General features: G+C 35.0%; 1 protein-coding gene across 6 annotated transcripts in view; it reads left to right on the top strand.

Annotated features, from left to right (window-relative positions):
• The window catches only part of RAB28 (RAB28, member RAS oncogene family), a 62,146-nt gene extending 41,204 nt beyond the window's left edge, over positions 1 to 20,942 (top strand). Inside the window, exons 5-8 of one of the 6 annotated variants that reach the window (XR_010830963.1) lie at positions 9,992 to 10,095; positions 12,962 to 13,039; positions 17,087 to 17,298; positions 19,256 to 19,356. Coding sequence is in view for 4 of the 6 variants with exons in the window: in XM_048046048.2 (XP_047902005.1) it covers positions 9,992 to 10,095; positions 12,962 to 13,039; positions 19,256 to 19,351 (278 nt within the window). In the remaining 2 variants the exon portion in view is untranslated. The other 5 variants (XR_010830964.1, XM_048046048.2, XM_048046054.2 and 2 more) reach the window with 5 other exon arrangements.
• Positions 20,943 to 21,143: the final 201 nt, after the last annotated feature.

Raw genomic sequence — 21,143 nt, 5'->3', positions numbered from 1 at the left:
TGACTGTGTTTGTGTGCCATGCTGGCCATTGTGCCTGCCCAGTGATTTCTATGGTTGAATTAATATAGCAAGGAAAATCCAGGTGGAGGTGTTCTTCTGGTCTGGCCACTCTCATTTCTTTTTATCTCCAGGAAATAGCTATTTATAAAGATGTTTGAGTCCAAATTAGCAGCTTTAACTTAATAAGGAAGAAGAACTAATTGCTATCAAAGTTCTTGTTGGCTCAAGGATTAGGAGACCCAGCCACAAGCATTAGCGAAGATGAAAGATGATTTAGTGCATAAAACGGTAAAATTATGGTTCAGTGAAACTTCATGTGATCTTAGGCAAGGCTTCAAATTTATCTTTTCATCAGTGTTTCATTTTTCATTTGTAAAAATACGGATAGTCTTTGCCTAATTTACTTGGAAAAGAATTAGTCAGCAAATGATCTGTTAGTAATTGCAGAGCGCTTCTAAATGATGGTGATAAGGGCTGTGTAAGAATCTGACTGTCTAGATAAAAAACAACAGTGAACAAATGGTCTTTTTTCCTGGAGTAGTTTATAATCTTAGCACACATTTCATTGTGGAAAGTAAAAACTAATTAACCAAAGGTGTGAAAATAAAGAAGGTTAAAGCCCTGTGAGATGATGCTTTTGAGAGAGTGGCATCAATTTGCTCACACTAGGCTGTTCACTCTCCATAACGCTATCCAGAAAAAATGTTTCATGTTCTTTCATTCACACCCGCACTTGATGTCTTAAACTTACCCTAAGGGCCTGCTTGTTTAGCTATGTACACTGCAGACAGTAAACAGAGGTACACGGTAAGTTCATCTGGGCTGCCGTGTCTACACCCTTCGTGACCAGGTTAATGCACTTACTTGGTCATCTCTTTGTTATGTCGCAGTCTGCAATACAGATATATCTTCAGTGCACTTAGTCTCACTGGAGTTGCAGGACGGGGAGATGCATTTCATCCTCCTCTTGCTTTATGTGTCTTTATGTTACCCTTCTAAAAGAAAAATAAATAAATAGGAGAGTCGTTCCAGTATTATTTTAATCCCAAGCTAATACTACAAGGTAGCTCAATTGCTATATTTGTTTAATAATATCTCTTTTGAATACTTGCTTCCAAAAACATCTTCACTAGGGGTAGGGATAAGGAGTATAGGTGCCTAACAGTGGGCATTGGATTGTAACTATTAGTGTAATCATAGTCTGTTCAAATGATAAATGGCTGCAAAAATTTCTGCCAAGAATGTATTGAAAAATAAAAATGGGAATTGTCTAACTGAGAAAAAAAATATGTATTCTCTTTAACTGTCTCTTCAAGCTGTGTCAGCTGATCATCAGCTTAGTTTTGAAAAGAAACTTTGGTGTGTTTTTTTCCCCTTCACAATAAATTTTACTTTGGTATGAAAAGATGCCTGCTGTTTGTATTTGCAAAGGTTAACTTATCTTCTTAAAAATGACCTGTCAGCTACCAAACATTATACACGCTTGTTATTAGGTGAGAATCTTGTCCCACTGTGTCCTCCGTTGTCAGCTGCACTGGGTGTGCTGAGGTGGAAAGGCCTGCTTCTGGCTTTCTTTCTTGTTATTTCCTACATTAGAAAGAACTATTAGGACCAACCTGATTTTATTCATTTACCTTTATCACATAAGCTCATCACAAATTTTGTGTTTTTTTTTATATGTTGTTCTTTGAGAGGAAAGAGAATTCCACATAAGCTCTGTACAAATAAATGCAGAACCATAAGAGAGGTATGCCTGAAAGCAGGCAAACCTCACTTCATGGACAAGATGCCTTTCTGCTTTTAACTGAAGAGACCTGGGGATTGCACACCTTATATTTCCTGTATTAAGCATACATGTTTTTTATATTGTTTCTGTAGAAATTCATGTCTTGGATCAGAAAGAGCTCAGATCATAGATTTGACATTTATAAGGTTGACATACATGTTTGTTGATAATTCTGATTTTTTTTTAGAGGAGGAAGTGTTACAATGCTTTGTGTAAATCACAAGAGTTTTTAAGCTATCCATTTTTTTTCTTTCTGAAACCAGTGATTTCCTGTTGTAGCTGGAAATGTTAAGTATAGTTTTTTAAGTATTAAAGTACAGCACCAGCTATTATTATTCTGCCTTAGCAAGTCTTCTAATACAACATTTGATTTGTTACTACATCCTCATAGGGAAGCATCAGCAGCAGAGTGTACATGACAGTGAGAAAGTAAACACATGCTTGCAATCAAATTAATGTATTTCATCTGTCTTCAACTAATAACAATCTGTCATGCTATCTATCTGAGAAGGGGCATAAACAGTTTATTTTGTGTTTGGAATAACTTCCTGGAGGTAGTTAATGTGACACGTAGTTTGTCTGACATGAGTATAACCAGATCAACACTCTAGATGTTTTCTTGATAACCTAAAAAAATTACTGAGAAAATCTGTACTGGAACTATATTTATATTTCGTTGAGCTTCCTTAAATCAGACTAGAGGCATAGTTTTCAGGACTTCCATGAAGGAGTTTTCTTTTCTTGGCAGCTATACAATTTTAGTGTGAGAAAAAGATGGAAAGTATTAAAAAAAAAAAAAAAACCTACAAAATGTTGCAGTTTGCACTCTGGCATTTTGATTTTTGAAAATTAGCTGCTATATTAATTTAAAAGTACCAAATCAAAACTGATTTTTTAAAAAGCTAGGTAATGTACAAAGTCTGATAATACTGCAGACTCGTTGCAATTGATTATTATTTCTGCACGATTCTGGTTAGTCTTATAGTATTATGTCAGAGATTAATTAGTTATAATTAGTAATAATATCAGATAATTATTATAGCAGATAATTATTTACACAGAAAGAGCCTTTATGTCTAATTAGAAAATGAAAGTGCACTTGCTTGAAGTTCCAAGTAACCCATTCAAATTCTCTTGAAAAATTAGGGCTTAATTAAATAGCTGCATCTTTTAGTGAGAAGGTTACCGGCAAGCTGGGCAATAAAAAGCTGGGGAAGTTCTTTTTTTTGTTGTTGCTTTTTTTTTGCTATTTTCTTCGGAGCGACGGCAGGGCTGGAAGAAAAGCTGGGTGGTATCGTCTAGTGCAGACGAGGCCTGGAGGGCTCTTGGTGGCCGGCGCTGTGGGGCCGACCAGGCCGGGCCCTGCTGAGGGGTCTGCAGAGCCCACTGCCCTGCTCCCAGCATGTGTAGGGATTTCTGCTTTATTGAATAGTGCACATCTCGGAGAAAGCCCCTTTATGTTCCCTTTCTCAGGCACTTTTACTTAGGTAGAGGCGAAGCAGAGCCTTCATGCTCTGCCTCAGCCGTGCATGCTGCGTGAAGACAATACCGTGTAGCACTGCTGTCTGCACTGGGATGTCAGGGCTTCAGGTGCTCAGGCTAGGTTTGTTCTTAAGAAATCAGTCTGAAATTTTAACAGAAACAGGATGAAAAAAAATGTCATATACAGCCCCCCCCCCCCCTTTTTTTTACAACCCTGGAGTATTTTCAGAAGGGAAAATATGTACATAATTTTAAGCACATGTAAATCAAATTAATAAATTATTAAAGCATTTTACTTGTCATGTCTGTGTGGGCTAATCGTGATAGCTCATTATTTAAACATTATGTAATTGTATACCTTGTGTGAACAGCTGCAAATACTTTGCAGAAAGATTTATATTTCGTTTTTCACAGCACACTATAAAAGAATATATTTTTGTGCACTACCATAGATTAATATAGATGTTTACTCATAACTTTCAAACCACCCGTAATTATACTAAAATATAAAAGTTATGCATGATAATTATGGATCAAGATAGTTGTAAATTTATGTAAGTGTTAATACAAATTTTAATGGTAAATACTGTAATTATCAATGAATAAGTTCAGCTTAAACTGGAGAACCAGCCCTTTATAACAGATTCCCTCATAGGTATTACACTCGCAAGCTTTGAAAGTGAAAGACTGTCAGATTTGGGTGGAGAGGTGTCTTTTTTAACTGAAATACTCGGAACTCTAATGTTTCTTTTCATACACATGGTTTAGCAAGGTTAGTTATCACTGGTATTATCAACTGAAATGACTATATAGTGCCTTATAGTTTGCAAGTATAATCTCAGGGTCCAGGAGAAATGCCAACAAACTATTAAACGTTCAGACTTGCTTAACATGCATAATGCATGCCACTCAGCTGTTTATGGCACTCTGAACAAGTACTGTCACTATTTTTTTCAGCTGCCTGGAAGTACCTGTAGAAGTTATATGTTTGTGTTTCTTCCAGACTTACCTGAAAGAATGATTCTTGAAAAAAATGTGTGTTTTCTGACTTAAAGGAAGCTTCTAGTTTTACGTGGAGCTCTTCGTCAATGATGTTATGAAAGAAGACACTGGCAGTCCTCTGGGAAAGGGAGATAAATAGCAGAAGTAACAGCCTTTAGATTCTGCATAAATGATGTTCTAGTGTCTTTTTAAAATATGTGCAGTTATTTGCTTTGGTGACAATATTTAAATCAAAATAAACTATTATTATTTGTGTTTTGAAAGATGATGAAACCAGAACATTCATCATTTCACTGGTTAATGATGCATATTTTAAAATGTTTACTGGCTTCCTGTTTTTCCCAGTTGTATTACTCTGTAAATTGTTATACATATTTTATTAATACCATAATTTTAGACAATACAGCTCTGGGATTTGATATCACACTTTATTACTTGAAGCATTACTTTATTACTTCTGGTGAGCTAATTATGTTTGTGGTAGTTCATTTCAGTGAACTAAACTAGTATTTATACTGCTTGACTATTGGGTTTCCACGTATAAGGTGTATTGGATGGAAATCGTAGAACCACAGAATATCCTGAGCTGGAAGGGACCCACAAGGATGATCTCTTGCTCCTGCACAGTGGTGTGAAGTGGCTTGTTGCAAGCCTCTGTTATCTTAGAGTGGTCTATACGTATAATAAAAATAGCGTAACAGAAACACATTTGACGTTAATTTGTTTACCTTTAGTAGTTTCAGAGTCTCAAGTAAAAATAGCAGAATTAATCAAGACTGAATTGCTATTGAACGGCTATGTGTGGTGGAGATTGTAAGACACTCATTTGTGTGTTAGCTAGCACTTCCTAGTGTCTTTGTATTTCCTTGCTGCTAACCAATAAAATCAGTTGTCTGGGGCTTACTCCTAAATACTCGTGTGAAGTTATATAAGAATTTGTCTTACAGTAGGCCAACTTATATTGTCTCAAGTGTTTGCTCAGATTTTTTTCAAATGTTATATATTTCTAGCCTTGCAGACAATCATTTAAAATATACATCTACTCTGTTTCCTTTTCTGTTTTAAGTTAGCATTGTCTCTCAGCGATGTATATCAGCAATTTGAAGGATGATGAAAAAGTTGTTTACATGTCACCTGAAGATAGGATCTAATCAATTTTCTCCAGTTCTGACTTAAACCTACTCTTTTATTCTTATCTTCTTTGAATTGTCATTTACCTTTCCAAGAAGTGACAGTGATGATGTTTACATCATTTTCCTTATATTGATTCTGCAATTTTCTTCTTACCTGCTTTTCTTCAGGGATGTCTTGGAGGGAATATCTCTGGGACTTCTGTGGGAGATCCAGACCTCTCCCCTTGGTTCTCTTTTCTTTGTTCACTTCACTAGAACTCTGTTTGGTCTCACCTACAAATCAGAACTGAACTCTGCAGAGTTCATGAGAAGCAAGTCTTACAGCAAGTCTCATCCAATTCTGCAGCAGACTCTGATCTATTCTAGTTTCATCTGAGATCCACATGTATCTAGCTGAATTTATGAAGTTTCCAATCTACTTCCGTTGTGCCACGATCTTTATGGGATATCTGTGCATACTATATTTATAGATATGTTACTTAAGGAGCAGCAATTACCTGCAAGCTTTGCTTGAAGTGACTCTTCACACCAGACAATTTGAAGGTAAATGTTTAGTTTGATCCCTGAGAAACAAAAAGTTAGGTTCTTGACTAGGTAGAAACAGTTGCACAAGAGGAAAAATAAGACAATGGAGATAATTTTTGGAGCACATCTGGGAACAACGGTATTTCTGTAGTTGTCACACCGACTTTTAGTGTGTATTTCAAGAATAAAGAATGACCAAATGGCAGCAGCCTGTGTTGTTCTTAGAAGAGGACTTCAGTATGACTTTGGGGGCTGATGAGACCAAGACCAGGTTAGGTGAGGCCCTGAGCAAACTAATCTAGTGGGCAGCATCCCTGCCTATGGCAGGGGGGTTGGAACTACGTGATCTTCAAGGTCCCTCTTTCTGTCCTCATCTGGCCAGTCAGGGAAACGATACCGGGACCTTTCTCTCACTCCCGTTGGTTGTAATATTACTCTGCTTCTCCTGCTTTCAATTTTATTGTGGTCTATTACTCCGTTTGATTTAAAAGTACTCCACTTAATGCAAATGTGCTAAGTGGTCCCTTTACAGCTGAGGAATTAATAATATTCTTGTACTCCTATTAGCTTTTAACTATTGCTTTACTTTAAAACTTTAGAGTTTTAAAGATGATAGATAAAAGAAATATTCGTGTTATATTCTGCAAAATTTACCCATCTTTTTTAGCTTTTTATGGACAGAAACCATTATTTATTAATAACACAGTTCGTATGCAAGTGCTTTAACTACGGTACCTGTTTGTAACATGTATGTATTTTAGGATTGCAATGTTTGTGAACAGATAAATCTCTTTTCCCTTTTCAAACAAAATCCTTGTGTCTCCTTTTGATATCTCATTGTGGATTTCTAGCCATAAACTTAAATTCTACTTGGTAAAAATGGAGCTATTAATTTCCTCTTGCTATTGTCTTCTCCCTCGTTCAGTTCAGATGAGGAGGATGATTGAACCATCTGGCAAGTAAACTTTTCTCTTGGCCTTTTTCTAAATGTTTGTGTTCAATCCATGTCCAAATCTTGCACATTCTTTCTTCGTGACCTTCATTAGATACGGCCTATGACAACTATCACAGTTAAAACGTTCTTCTTTTGCATTGTAATTGCTGAAATTCCTTCATTTTGGCAAATGCAATGTTATCTAGTCATTTAGAATATTTTGCAAGATCATTTTCCTGGTTTGTAAAATCAAACAGTATTTATGTATATAATTCTCTTCTTTCTATCCAAAAGTTATTTGTCTTTGCCATTAAACTTTTCATGGCTTAAGTGCATCCTCGTTGTCATCCTTCATCCCAAAGATACCCGTTCCTGCTGTTAACTGGCTCATCATATCAGCCCATATTGGCCAGCTGTTTTTCTTTTTTTTCCTATGAATTTCCTACATTCCTTACAAACATCTATTCAGAAGATCGTTTTTCTTATCCAGATCCCTCCTACAGTCTTTTACTGTGATGTCTAAAAAAAAGAAGCTGGACAAGAGTTATCTCCTGGTAACCAGGAGTTCTGCCTGTTTAGCTGACCAACGTCAGATGTTCAAAAAATCAAAACAAAAGAAAAAAGAAAAGGACTGGAGGGTAATTATTCACTTCATTTTAGCTGATCTTCAGTGACTCTCTATGATTATGCCCTTAGCCTGTGGCAATGCAAAGTAATTTGAGTTAGCATAGTCGTCCTTCATTGACTGCAAACAGCAACTTTTTATAGTTAAATATTTATTAATGCTTGAAACCCTTTTCTTGTACTAAAACTGTGCCCTCTTTCATTGAGGGCTAATGTAACATGAATTGCCTTGCATTTACTGTGGGCTGAGAGTGTGCACATGGACAGTTACCTGGCAGTTATCTAGCATAACACTAACTGTACAGTTCACAGCAGACTGCCCATAATTCAGAAGGTATGAGCTGAAATACTCCTAAGTGGGGAGAGGGACTGAAAATTGCACGAAATTCAGAAATGCAATTTCACTTTGATTTTCACTTCCAGTCTGTTAGATTCTGGGATCATATGTGCTTTAATTTCTCTGCTATAGTAAAATATATGCTCCACTGACAATATATTATTTTTGATATTTGCTTGAATAGAAAATAGGAAGCATTTGGGGATATGATTTCCTAAATGGCAGAGGCATTTTCTTCTTGAAAATTCATTTACATTTCTGCATGCTCCTGTGTTCCTCTGGTCTGTATTCTTTCCTTCTTGGGGAAGAGATTGTAACTTGTAAGTCTGTAAGCACAAACTCACATAAGTATGCCATGGTATCATCAGATACCGTGTAAATATGATCAGTGGGTGTCTTTAAATTGTAATTGTGTGTGGGTTTTTGGAGTTGTGATATAGTTGAAGAAATACAATGATGTGAAATTTGGAGGTGGGGTTAAGGTTCTTCAAATGAAAATAAAGAAAATATTTATTGATTGATTTTTCCCAAAAGATTAATCTTACTGTTGTGCTTTCCAGGCTCCACTTAGCATAATATATAAAGAGTAAAATTAATAGTTAACAATGACATGGTTTAGACAGAATGCTGCGCTTTTTTTTTTTTGTTTTGTTTTCAAAAAGCGTTTCAACAGAGGCTCTCTCCTGGTAGTTATTTTTAAAGGAAAAAAGTTAAGTAGCTGTTACACAGACTGCATGAGTTTTTTTATCGACTTTGAGATTTAGCTTAATAAATGTATTTGTTCTTCCTATTTTTTGTGAAACTGTATAACCTACATTTAGTATTATGAAATACTGTACTACAAACGTTCGTGTTAATAGCTTAGTATTTTAGTCCTTCACAAATTAATGCCTGTGGTAACTGGGTGATTTTAGGCCTGTTCTTGTAAACAAGGCCTTACTGATGTGCAAGGAACAGTAATATGTGGCAAAAACTCCACATTAACCAAAGTAAGCAGTATAAATGGGGTATAGGAATCCCCTGTTAGACTAAAAATCTCCAAGAGAAAATCTCCAGAGCCTACAAATTAAAGACCTCCAATATCATTTTAAAATAAAGCCTTTTATGTAGTATGAGAGCATTTTTTCAGCTGATAATCAAATGACACTATTATGCAGGCTTACTAGATTTGCAAATTTACAAGTTTTTACAAGTCAGTTGGGTCCCTTCCTCAGGAAATCAGTTTAAGTTTTTTTTTCCTGTATTGACTCAAAGAGCCTGGTTGTCCTTAAATCCTTCTGAATATATTTGCCTTATAATTTGACGGCATTGAGTCAACACCCTTATAGGAACTGTAATGCAATAAAAAGAGAAACTGTTCAATATAGTTTCCAGTTACCTTAGGATCAGATTTGGAGAAACTGGAATGTACACAATAAAACCTGTGCGAGACTTGAGTTCCATGTTATGTTGTAAGCAACCAGGGCTTTTCAACAGAAAATACCATTTGAAAGCTTTACCCTGCTTCCAATGGTTATAAAATGATAAAAATGAAAATGTGTGAGACTCTTGAAATACGCATTTTACTATTCTTAATTTTTGGAACCATACCTTTGTGGTATTGAAAACTTCATGTACAAGTAAATAAGCACATCAATGTTTTTATTCAGGTCTTTTTTTATTATAGTGAATGTTTTTGCTCTACCGTTTTCTGCAATAAAATTCTTTACAACTCATTTACATTTTTTAACTTAGAAAAAATATGTAGATTCAGCTGTACTTTGTGAACTCTATTTTAGAAGAGTCTTTAGATTACAATGGATATCCAGCATACATCATGCGTGCAAATAGAATGCACACAATTTAATTCAGTCTTGTTTTTTTTTTTTCCATGTAGTTAGCAGGAAAGTTTTTACAAATTGCTTGTGTGAATCCAGAAATAAATTTGTCCTTTAGTTCAGATATGAATTTGTTGCATTTGATTGCACAATTTTAATTGTGGTTTCATTTTTATTTATTATTATTATTGTTTTCTGACATAAGATTATAAAAAGAAATGTGCTTTTGCATACATCTGCAAAGAAAAAGGTTACATTTGATGTATTTCCAATGAATATATTTTCTAAGACAGGTAACTAAATAAATGGTCTCTACTATAGTAATTTATCTTTTTTTGCACTTGCTTTTAGTTGATTTGGAGCATATGCGCACAGTGAAAGTTGACAAGCACCAACGATTTTGTCAAGAAAACAATTTCAGTAGCCATTTCGTGTCGGCCAAGACAGGAGATTCTGTAAGTATGAAAAATAAAGTCCTTGTAGATTTTTATTTTTATTTTTTAGAAAGCTGTTATTCTGAAATATGATGTAGCAGTTTTTATTATACTTCACATATCGAACACTGAAGAACTCTGGCTACTGCAGGTCCTTTTTGCCAGCCTGCTTGCATGAAAATAGATCTTTTTATGAGTGTGTATGTTCTTTACAGTGGCTTCTCATCTGATTTGTGGTTTGAGGTATAGATCTTAATATGGAAATGCTCTGGCTTATACGTCAGAATGAGAAATGAGACCTGCTGGATCTCTGCTGTCAGCCTTTAGCTAAACATATACCTTAGTTCCAGGTGAAGTTCCATCTCTAGAGCATCAGTACAGAAACTTTTAATAGTCAATAAAATCACAGGATCCTGTTATGATCACAGTTTTTAATATGGGTCCTGAGCCAGGAGTCATTCTGTCTGTGGGTCCATTGAAATTTGAACATTCTGGTATTTGTAATGCTTTGCAGAGCACATTTTTGAACAATCATTTGACTCTGACCTAACTGGCATATTTGTTTTAGTTGGAAGTGTATGGAAGAAAAGGTTCTCTTTCAGTTGACTGTATCAGTCAGATTAAATCATGTTGTATTGTTTTGCTTGATTTCTGTCATATGCCCAATGACATTGTCATTCCCATGAAAAAAAAAAATCTGTGTCTGTCTCAGTAATGTTATTTATAACAACATAATTTGCTTTATTTTAATGCTATTGAACGGTAAGACCATGTTCAATTATATGGAAGTACAGTTCTGTAACACGTGTGGACTCACTGATTGTCTTAAGATCTTTGATGAAAGATCATTTACTTCTACAATGGATTGCCAAATTTTATTAGTTAATTATTGTGTTATACTGCTGATACAAGTGCAGTGAATCCTGATTCTCCTTACAATTTGTGTTAAATCTTTGGCATAATTTTTTGTTTAAATGTGAAAATGGCTTTTTATTCTAGAAGAAGAAGAAAAATTTTATAATACTTTACGCAGTGAAGCTTGCATATGTTAAAATCTATTTATTTCTCAAGGAGACAACAGTTTGGTGGGAGCTGGTAGTAGGAAAACCAGCATTTTTTATAAGATTGATATAGTTAACATTATAAATTATGAAGGAATCTTTATTATGTCATTTTAATTGATTCATGAATTGCAGCAGCATCCCACTATATATACTGATTATACTTTATAACTTGCTGTTTAAAAACAAAAGTAAATCTGAATATACCTAGAAAACATTAACCAGAAGTTTCTGTTTAAATGGCTACTAACAAAAGAAGCTATGAGCTATAGTTTACAGTAGTTCATTTTGAGTTTTGGTATAGATTTGAATTAACTCTACCTACCTACTACTGCACACTGGCTTTTCAAAATCTTCGTAGTTAATATATTTGGGTAGTTGTGTGGAAAAGACAGGGTGATTTGCCAGTGATTTGAGACGAGGCCATCAGTTAAGGTAGATGAAGTGATTTGTTTGGTTTACCTCAGATCTTTCCAACAAACTCATTTGCAGAAGATAATTTTATATATTTAGAAAAACCCAAATGTCTCCTCAGAGGAGAATTGATCTTCATGAAAGACTTGCTGCAGCTTAACCATCTCACTGTCCATCAAACTGCCTACCTAAAGGGCTGAGCTCACACCTCATGTTTTTGTGAACAAAACATCCTCGTGGTAGGTGATCTAGTTTAGTACACCTGAGAGCCTGGTGCGGGTTAAAGTAGGTCTCTGGAGAAGGTCTGCCTGCTTCAGGTTGCCTTCCTTGCTGTGTGGATGCTAGTAAAATAGACCAATATTAGACCAAGGAGGGCAGAGAAAGAAAAATGATTTTTGGAAGCTACTTTGGCTTGTTGGTTGTGCCACATATGTGCTACCAATTTCCATCTGAGCTGTAAGAAAAGACTGCATGAATGGTATTTTTATTTGACTTTTAATTGAAAAGGAGTATAAGCACTTACACAGGCCTTACCTTTTGGGGGTGGTGTCTGTACGATGAAAAGCAAGGTATGCTGGTGGGTTAGATTGTGTGCACCATGGCACAGCCACGTAGGTAGTAGCTTGACAATGCAGTGAGTTCAGCAGCAGTACAATCGTAAGCTGTTCCTGTTTAATATCTGTTGTGTTCTTTAATGTGATTTAAAATGCAGCTGCCTAAACAGTAAGATTGGTGGACTGTATTGAGATGAAGTAAAGGAGTTATTTAAGATATCCTTGCCTCCCAATGTTATCTGTCAAACCATGTTTGAAGTCTAACTCTGCTAGGCTGCTTCATGCCACACAACATTTTGCTTATTTCCTAAATACTTCTGTTCAGTATAACACATTTAATGTTTTGTAAGGCTCTTGAACAAATGTATCATTGCTTGGCTTTCGTGTTCATAATGTTTTTAAAACGTGTGCAGCAGAGATTTTGGTGATATTGATGCACAGTTCTGTTGTTCTTAATTTCAGAAATCTACATCTCTGTTGCACAATACACCGGTAAAATATTTTTGTGCTAAACATTAGTGAATACCCTTATTCATATTTTATAGCACTGAGAGTGGTATTTGAGAGGTGGGTTGTGTAAAAGCTTGTTTAAACTTAGGTCTCTGGAGGCAGAGTAGAAGTGTTGCCTAACAATCTAGCATACTGTTCATTCCTCATACCATTGTTGAATTATTTTCTCCAATTTTTAAACAAAATTGAAAGTACCAGATGAGGTTATTTTCAGATCTGCTTTGCACAGGTCATAATTTTGTATATCTCATTGTTTACAGTTCAAGAATGGTTTGATATATTTGAAAGAACTTTGAGGATGTCTGTTTTTAATCATTTAAATGCGATTTAATTTTTTTTTTCCCGTAGGTCTTCCTGTGTTTTCAGAGAATTGCTGCTGACATCCTTGGCATCAAATTAAACAAAGCAGAAATGGAACAATCACAGGTGATTTCCACAAATACATGTTTTTCCTTAATATTTTGCTTAGTATTTAGAAAAAAAAAAAACAAAACACAAATCACATTGCAAATTATTAACTGTCCTATAAAGCAAACTACAGCCATTGTTTTAGAGACAATTATTTACTTTTACAACAGCCTTTTAAAAACATTATCATTCTTTATTTATCCATCATGATAAACTTGCTGAAGTAAGAAAATGTATGTTCAAAAAATAATAATAATAAAAAAGTTCTAGATCTGTTTGTTTAAAAATAGTACATAAAAGTTTCTTAGAAATTAAAATGTCTCTACATGTTTGCATATACAGGTAGCATGGAAGATACTCTTCTATATACATGAATTACTGTACACTGATGTCAGATACAGTTTTTATGACAACCCTTTTCCTTTTTAATTCCTTTACATATTAAATTTCATTTTAGAATACTACAAGCTTAAATGATAGAAGGCATAAATTGTGAATGGAAATCTTCTAAATCAATGTTCAGTGTAGAAATACAGGAAAAAAATATTATTTGTCAATCAGAGTCAGGAATTAACTATGTCAAATCCTTTGGTTGGTTAATCTCAGATTTTAGTCTTCATTGTGTGCCTATATAATACAGGATAAGGACACTTTCCTCAGTAGTGACTGCTTGCCTCAGGGAAAGAATGTTGATTTTTGTAAGAGCACTATTTCCCATTTTATTTCTGATCTGCAGATGAGAAATGAATCCTGTTCTGCTTCAGTATACCCATTCTCAACAGCATACATACCTGTGGAATCACGTTTGGATAGCTATTGTGGCTCCCTGCCATATGAAATTATTTTTCTCACCATACCAGTCCCAAATAATCTCCCCCTAAGGGAGTTGTGTAGTTTTCTTCCCTTGGACTTTGTGTTTTGTTCGTTGCAGTGAGTTGGGGATTTTCTACCATCTCCTCTGCTGTATGGAAGGGCTGAGAGAGAGGACAGTGCTTCCCAAAAATAGGTGGGAAGGTCGTTAAAAAGGATGCCCTTCATTCTCTTATATTGGTTAGTAGTGAGTGAGGGATGTGAATGCAGTGGTTTTACTGTGCACACATGTCAAAACCCTGTTGCATGTCCTGCTTTGAACTGTAACAGCTTTTTTCTTTAAAGAGTATTTCATGTAATTGTTGCATGCAAAATAGCTCTAATGAGGGCAGTTTTATAACCTTTTAATTTAGTGGGGAAAAGATGTTTTCAGTATTTTTTTTTTAATTTGAACTCTAATTTGATTAGCTGCATTTAATAGAGTTTAAGCCATTTATTTAATATCAGGGAGTGTTCAAAAATGTGTTAATTGTTCAAATAAGCAAGCAAGCAAGACATTTTCCACTATAACTCCTTTTTCCTTACCACCTCCCTCTTCCTAGTTCCTGCCTCTAAAAATAACTTTGCTGCCAGGAAGATTCTATGTGCATAGGTTTAAACCAAAAGGGTTTTACATAAAACCAGTTTCAGAAACCTCAGAAACAAAGACTATACTACTGAGGCAACCTTTACTATATAAGGACATTTAAGATTACAATACACTTATTTTAAATTTATTTATTAAACTAAAAGGTGGCTGAGCTGCTGGCATAGTATCCTGGAATTGCTACTTGCTGTTAATATTAAAAAAGTACTCCAAAAAAAAGTCAAGTTTACTTAACAAACAAACAAAAAACAGCACAAAACACTTCTTGTGTATACAGGTTGGTCTCCTGCTTTTTGAAATATACAATAAATATGTAATTTCTGAAAGTGTTTCACCATGACAGTGTTTACAATCATTGTGGAAGTGGTCAAGAAAACTGTATTGCAAACAGTAAAATGGCAAAATATACTTAGAGTGCACATCTAACAAGTAAAGCAAAAAAGCTTCAAAAATGTATGATTTATAAGTAGAGAAATATGGAGTGTGTCTTTTCAATATTCTTTTACTACTAAGTCACCATCTTTCTATTGTTCTGAACCCTATAATGGTTACTACATAAATAATGTATCACATAAATAGTTCTTTAATTTTTCTTTGGCTGTTTAGCTTGCATTGGAACAGTAGACTCAGATCTCTTGTGCTGACTGCTGTTGTGTCCTCATAACTCAGGTGTAAACTTGTAGATAGGTATGAAAATGCCTTCAATTATAAAGAGAAGGTGAGGTACGAGGTTATACAGAATATTGTAGCTTTCTAGAGAAAGTGTCTGTTTATAGGTTCTTTTTAAGGTAACTGATACTGGCTTCTTCCTACCTTAGTATAATAATCACAATTTTTAATTATGTTGACCAGATCAATGGAATATGCAATATGAGGGTAGGACAAAGTTGATATTAAGCAATTTACAGTAGCAATAGCCTCTAAATAATGTTCATAATATAAATACTCACTGTGGCCCACACGTTACTGTTAATGTGAATCCAAGCTGTCAGAATTAAAAAGTAAATAAATCCGAACATAAACAGCAAAACCACCAACAGAAAAAGAAACAAAGCCTGTAAATGGAAGTGGATAGAAAAGAAACTTTATTGTCTCATCATTCAGGTACAGCAGAAGTCACTGTATGGTGATATGCTGCATGTAGCTGAAGGGTGTAAAGAAACAGTCTGGCTTTGAAAGCTTCTTCTAATCAACCATAGTATCAATATATTCTAAATAAGCAATAATTTGTTGTCAACGGTATAATGTTTGCTTGAGAGTGCTATTTTGAGTGGGCAGTAGGAATTGTCCATAATTAAGTCAATGAGAAACCAATGATAATTGTATTTGAGAGTTCATCTGTTAGCTTTATCTTAAGGTTCATTGTTGTATGGAACCAAATACTCTGGTCACTTCCTAAGAAAGGAAAGGAAAAGTCTGCTTAAAATTGGGGAAGGAAAACGTTAACCTTCACAGCTTCAGAGAGAGAAATAGAAGGATGATTCTTGAGAGAAATTTATTAGTCTGCAGTGGAAAAGCCTAACTGAAGTAATGTGTAGATGCTGTTGTCCAAAAGCATGGAGCTGGTCTTTTGGCTGGGAGGAGGTGATGTTAAATGATATTACCATTACTTGGGTACTGGTTTACTACAAATGTTTCTGTATGATAGGTACAGATTCTATAGTGTGCGTGTGTAAGGGGGGATGTTTGTTTTTAAATTTCTCTCAAGCGGGCGTTAGGCTTCCTTAAATTGTAGAATGGCTATATGGTCATGCTCCTAAAAATTTCTGGGAGTTTAATATTCTACCTATTGTACTATAAAAGTACATAGATGGGTAGATGCTATAAAGGAACAAAACAAAACACAAAAATAAGTGTGACTTATCGTTATCTCAGTAAATACATGAGTAATGAATTGGATTTCATCTTTGATCAAAGAGTAGAACACATTTTAGTTTTACAAAAGTGCACTGTTTACTACCTGGATTATATCTTTGAATTTTCAGTATTTTGTGTAATGTGAGGTTTCTTCATTTTGAAAAATAAGAAGGTGTCTGCTTGAGTATGTTTGTCAGAGAAATTCAGCCTAGGAGGTGACAAAGTATAAAATGAAACACTGAATTTGAGTAAAACACGAACAGTGGAATGCTATATGCTAGTTACAATCTGTTATGTATTTATTCATTATTACTGATTGTCTAATATTGAGAGTATTCTTTAAAAATTATTTCTAGCACTTGTGATTCTATGGCTGAAGATGCTGTTTCCTTTGTTTAGAAACCAAATCTAATTGTCGCAGTCAATAAGAGGACCCTAGAAGTGAGTCACTTGGTTAGAAATAATAGGCATCCTAAACACGTTATTGAAACTGGTGTGAATCTGGGGGGGTTGACTCATGTCTTCTGAGCTTTGATAACTCGCAGAACTGCAGAAATTCTTGTGGAAAGTGGATGGGGTTCTTGGTCCTCTTCAAATTAACTGCTAAACCGTTAATTAAGTGCAAGAACAAACCCTAGCAATTGAACTATTTACTATGCATTGTTATAGAAAATGGCTGCAGCAGTTTAACATGTAAATGTGACCAAAGCTATTTGTTACTGCCCTTTTGCTGGAATTTATCGCTCCCACAGCAGAATCACAAAATGGAAGGCGATCATGTGCCTTGGCCACATCAGGGTGAAGTTCAGCAGCTTAGCTTAAACTGCTGATGAAAGTTATTTTTAAGTGAAGTTGCCAGACTTTGTGCTGAAGCGGATGAGGTGCAAGTACACGTTACATTCCACCAGCTCTCCTTTGGCAGCAGTGATCTCCAGCAGAGGACTAGAACAGACATTTGGGGGTGGTAAGTTTTTAAGCTATCTCAGCTAGAGCTACTAAATCTTGTCTGTTCACATGCTGAGATGACTGTTAATCAAACCTTTATTTGGTCAAAACTGTGGTGAAACAAAGGAATAGATTACTGTTTGTGTGTGACTGGAACGTGTTTTTGAAATGGAACAGTTCCAAAGTAAGAAAATTGCAGATTCTGACTTATTTTCAGTCCTCAAATTCCTCTCTTTTAAATCACAAGGGTCTGATGAAATTTGAGGAAATAGCTCCTTTACTAATCAAATGTTTTTCTTTCTATATTTTTTACTTTCAACCATAGTATAAAGACTGTATGGGGTACAGCTTTGTTCCTTGGCATTGGCAAGAGGTAGCATTTTTGTAAGTGATGTGTAGTTTTCTCTTTAACTACATGCCAGTTCAGCAAATGAGGGTGTGCGTGTGCCAGCTTTGTACAATAAAACGTTTGGCAGATAAGTCAGATTGGGAATTCAGAGCACCTGCACCAAGTAAGTTTCTTTCTCATTACTGGCAGTGGTTTGAACCTTGGCAATGATATGGTTTCTATAGATATGGATACAAAGAGGTTTTTAATTACTGTGGAGTTAATAAAATAAATGCTTCAGTGTTGTTTTTTTTTTTTTTTTAAACACTTATTTAGGTGAAATTCCTTGAGAAAATCCACGTCATTTATGTTAGTCAGCTTCTTGCTACAATGTGCCTAAACAGGGGTCACTAACCTAGCTCTGTTTACACGATGGGATTTAGACCAATGTTTTGAGGAACAATTAATTGCCTACTGATTGCAAGATTTTTTTCTCAGCTCCAGTCAAAAGATTGGTATGAAGAAACTAGGTCCTGTGAGGTCAGATAACACTGTTTAACGCTAAAACTCCTACTACTGCCTTACATGGGATTTGGCAACCTTTCCCTTGATAACATCAGGCCAGGAGTCTAGTAAATCATGAGCGTTGTCTACTAGATAAGATAATACCAATGTGATCAATTAAACTCAAGAAGAGTACATCAGCAGCTAATAAATCCAGATCCTTTACCAGGCTATCTAATTACTATTACTTGTTTGACATACAGGTTTTATGTACAGTGGTAATCTTTAACATGTACTGCTTATATGTTCATATAATCCATTTTATGTATTGTTTCCTTCAAAATAATAACATAATTTCATTTATCCTAACCTTGAAAACATGTTATGTAAAAATCAAAGTATTTTAAGAAAAAAGCATTAAATTGGTTTAGCATATCTTTCATAGCAGACCACCTCTGTAGGTTTTTTGCTCAAGTTATAGTATGAGCTTTTCTCCCCTTTGTATAAACACTGTGTTAATAAAAAGCTCTTAACAGTTTTGTTTGCCTTTAAGGGGAAAAATGACTTTTTTATGTTTTTGAATGAAGTAAAAATCAAAGCTTCCAGCACTTTGATGTGAGGTTTTTAATTTGTCACTGTTTTTTGATTAATATTTGGTTATAATGTAATAGCTATGTAATGGAAAAATTCATGCATACCTCTAGTAGACTTGTTACAGTTGCTGATAGGAAGCTGACTACTGTAAAAAATTTATGTACCTTATGCTTAAAAGAAGAGGCCATTGTCATCTTTCCTTCCACTGTATTGCTTTGCCTTTTATTCTGTCCCTTCCCCTCCTTTAACACTTTTTGTTGATTGCATGTGTGAATATTTCACTTTGGTGCTTTGAAAGTTGCATGTCCTTGAAGAAGCTTGAGAACCAGCTCAGATGCTGTTAGTGATGCCTTCAGCTAAACACGTTGCTCTTGTTCAGCATTTGACCTGAAAATAAATGCATTTTGTTTTTGCTTCTGCATTGTCATTTTATGTCATTCATTCTTTCTCTCCAGCTACTGATCAGTCTTTCCATTTTTTTCCTTCTCTTATCTTTTTGCCTTCTTCTCCTTCACCTCTATCCATTGTGTTGATACATGATTAACAACAGCATGTTGTCAGGGCAGAACTAGTGAAATATCCTGAAGAAGATAACCAACATCACAACACTTCCAACTGCCAGAGCAAAGTCTGCTCAATGCAGTAGTTCAGGTATTGATGTAAAACTTGTTTGTTTCAAGCTGCTTTGCTTTTACATGAAGTAAGATTTACAGTAAGTTCTATTAGAAAAACATATATCTGTAAGCAGTAATAATAATAGTGTATTAATTTGAAACAGTATGCAATTATGTGGTATTTCTAATAACTGGTTAGTTCATAGAAAATCTGTAATAATTCACAATAGTATTAGGAAGGGCTTTCAGTGCTGTATGTTCAAAATGTTACACTGCTGCCTCAAATGGAAATGGACACAAAATTGGAATCTCGTTTCTCTCTCCTCAAGCAGGAGAGACCAACAGTCCTGTCAAATGCTTTGTAAATAGAATGGGTAACATCTGTTGGATTTATAATCGAAAATAAATATTTATAGTATGCAGAAGTTCTTTTTATGTTAATCTTTAGTCTACATGCCTGTTGAAGCTTTTTTTTTGAAGTATGGTTGTACGTGAAATTTGCATTGCATTCTGTTAGTATTCTGTTAGTGCTTATAGCAAAGAGTGAAAGACAAACTTGCCTACAATTTCCAGTTATCATTAAGGGAGTTATTCTTAAAGAATGCATACTATAGTCTTTGTAAACTTCTATTATTTACATACAAAACAATTCTCATGGAAGAATAACTGTATTCATTGCTTTTGCAAAGGAGTTCTGTTTTGTATTAGTCCTGTAAAATTGTTATGAAAACCAACCTTCCTTCTGCTTAGTATGAATAGACTGGTATTTAGACTGAGACCTGGTACCTGATAAGACTTTCTATAAGGTACTGAAGAGAACTGAACTGTGACTGTTTTGCCTAATTGCTTTTTTTTCTCTTATGTTTCGTAGTAAAATATCTCTTGAATGCTTTGCCAGCATCAATATTGTATTTTGTTTCTGATTATTGCTGTGTTTTCTTTTATGACAGAGGGTGGTGAAGGCAGATATTGTCAACTACAGTCAGGAGCCTGTGACAAGAACCGTTAATCCTCCTAGAAGCTCAATGTGTGCAGTTCAATGACCATATTATTTTCCTTTTGTTTGATACCTTTGACTGTCCTCCTACCTTGACACAGGCTCTGGGATTGCCAGGAACTTTTAACAGTGACCATCGCTACAGTGCAGTTCAAAAACATGTTGTACCATTGTACATTGAGAAGCAGCAGGCATTTTTTTGACCGGCTGAAATGAAATGTTAGACCACACACTTTGAAAAATTGAGATCTATATTCTTTTAAATTATATTTCAATAAAACAGTATAACTGTGTTTATAGGTTTTCTCCTACCTGTTTGACTCATACTGGAATACAAATGGATGAAGAAGTCCTGCATTTGAAATAGTTTTAAAAGCATCGCTACGGAAGGGTATTTTGCCAAAGTGGTTTTTTTTTTTTTTTTTTTTTTTTTTGCTTCTGTGATCTAAACTAACATTCAGCAAACTGTTACTTGGGAAAGCTACTGCTGGAATAATTTTAGACACTAATATATTTTATCAGGATTATTTGGAAAATACTCCATAAATATATCTACATAGTGCGAAATGTATAAATTGTATCCAGGAAGAAGCAGTGCTTGAAATAAAGCTGTAATATAAAAATAGTTACTTTTCTGAAGTCTCAAGTTGTCTTCATGGATGCTCTGGAAAATGCTAATGTTTTGTGTATTTTTATTACCACATCAGCATTACTTCTTGCAGCAGCAGATAGGCTCATATGTCTTCATGAATATGGATGAACCTCAGTAGGCAGTTTGGGCTGTAAATGTTGAGTGATATATTCAGCATGCATTAGAAACTGTTGAT

The sequence above is a fragment of the Anser cygnoides genome, chromosome 4, assembly GCF_040182565.1.
Source record: "Anser cygnoides isolate HZ-2024a breed goose chromosome 4, Taihu_goose_T2T_genome, whole genome shotgun sequence".
Taxonomy (NCBI): domain Eukaryota; kingdom Metazoa; phylum Chordata; class Aves; order Anseriformes; family Anatidae; genus Anser; species Anser cygnoides.
This window is presented reverse-complemented; position numbering and strand designations above follow the sequence as displayed.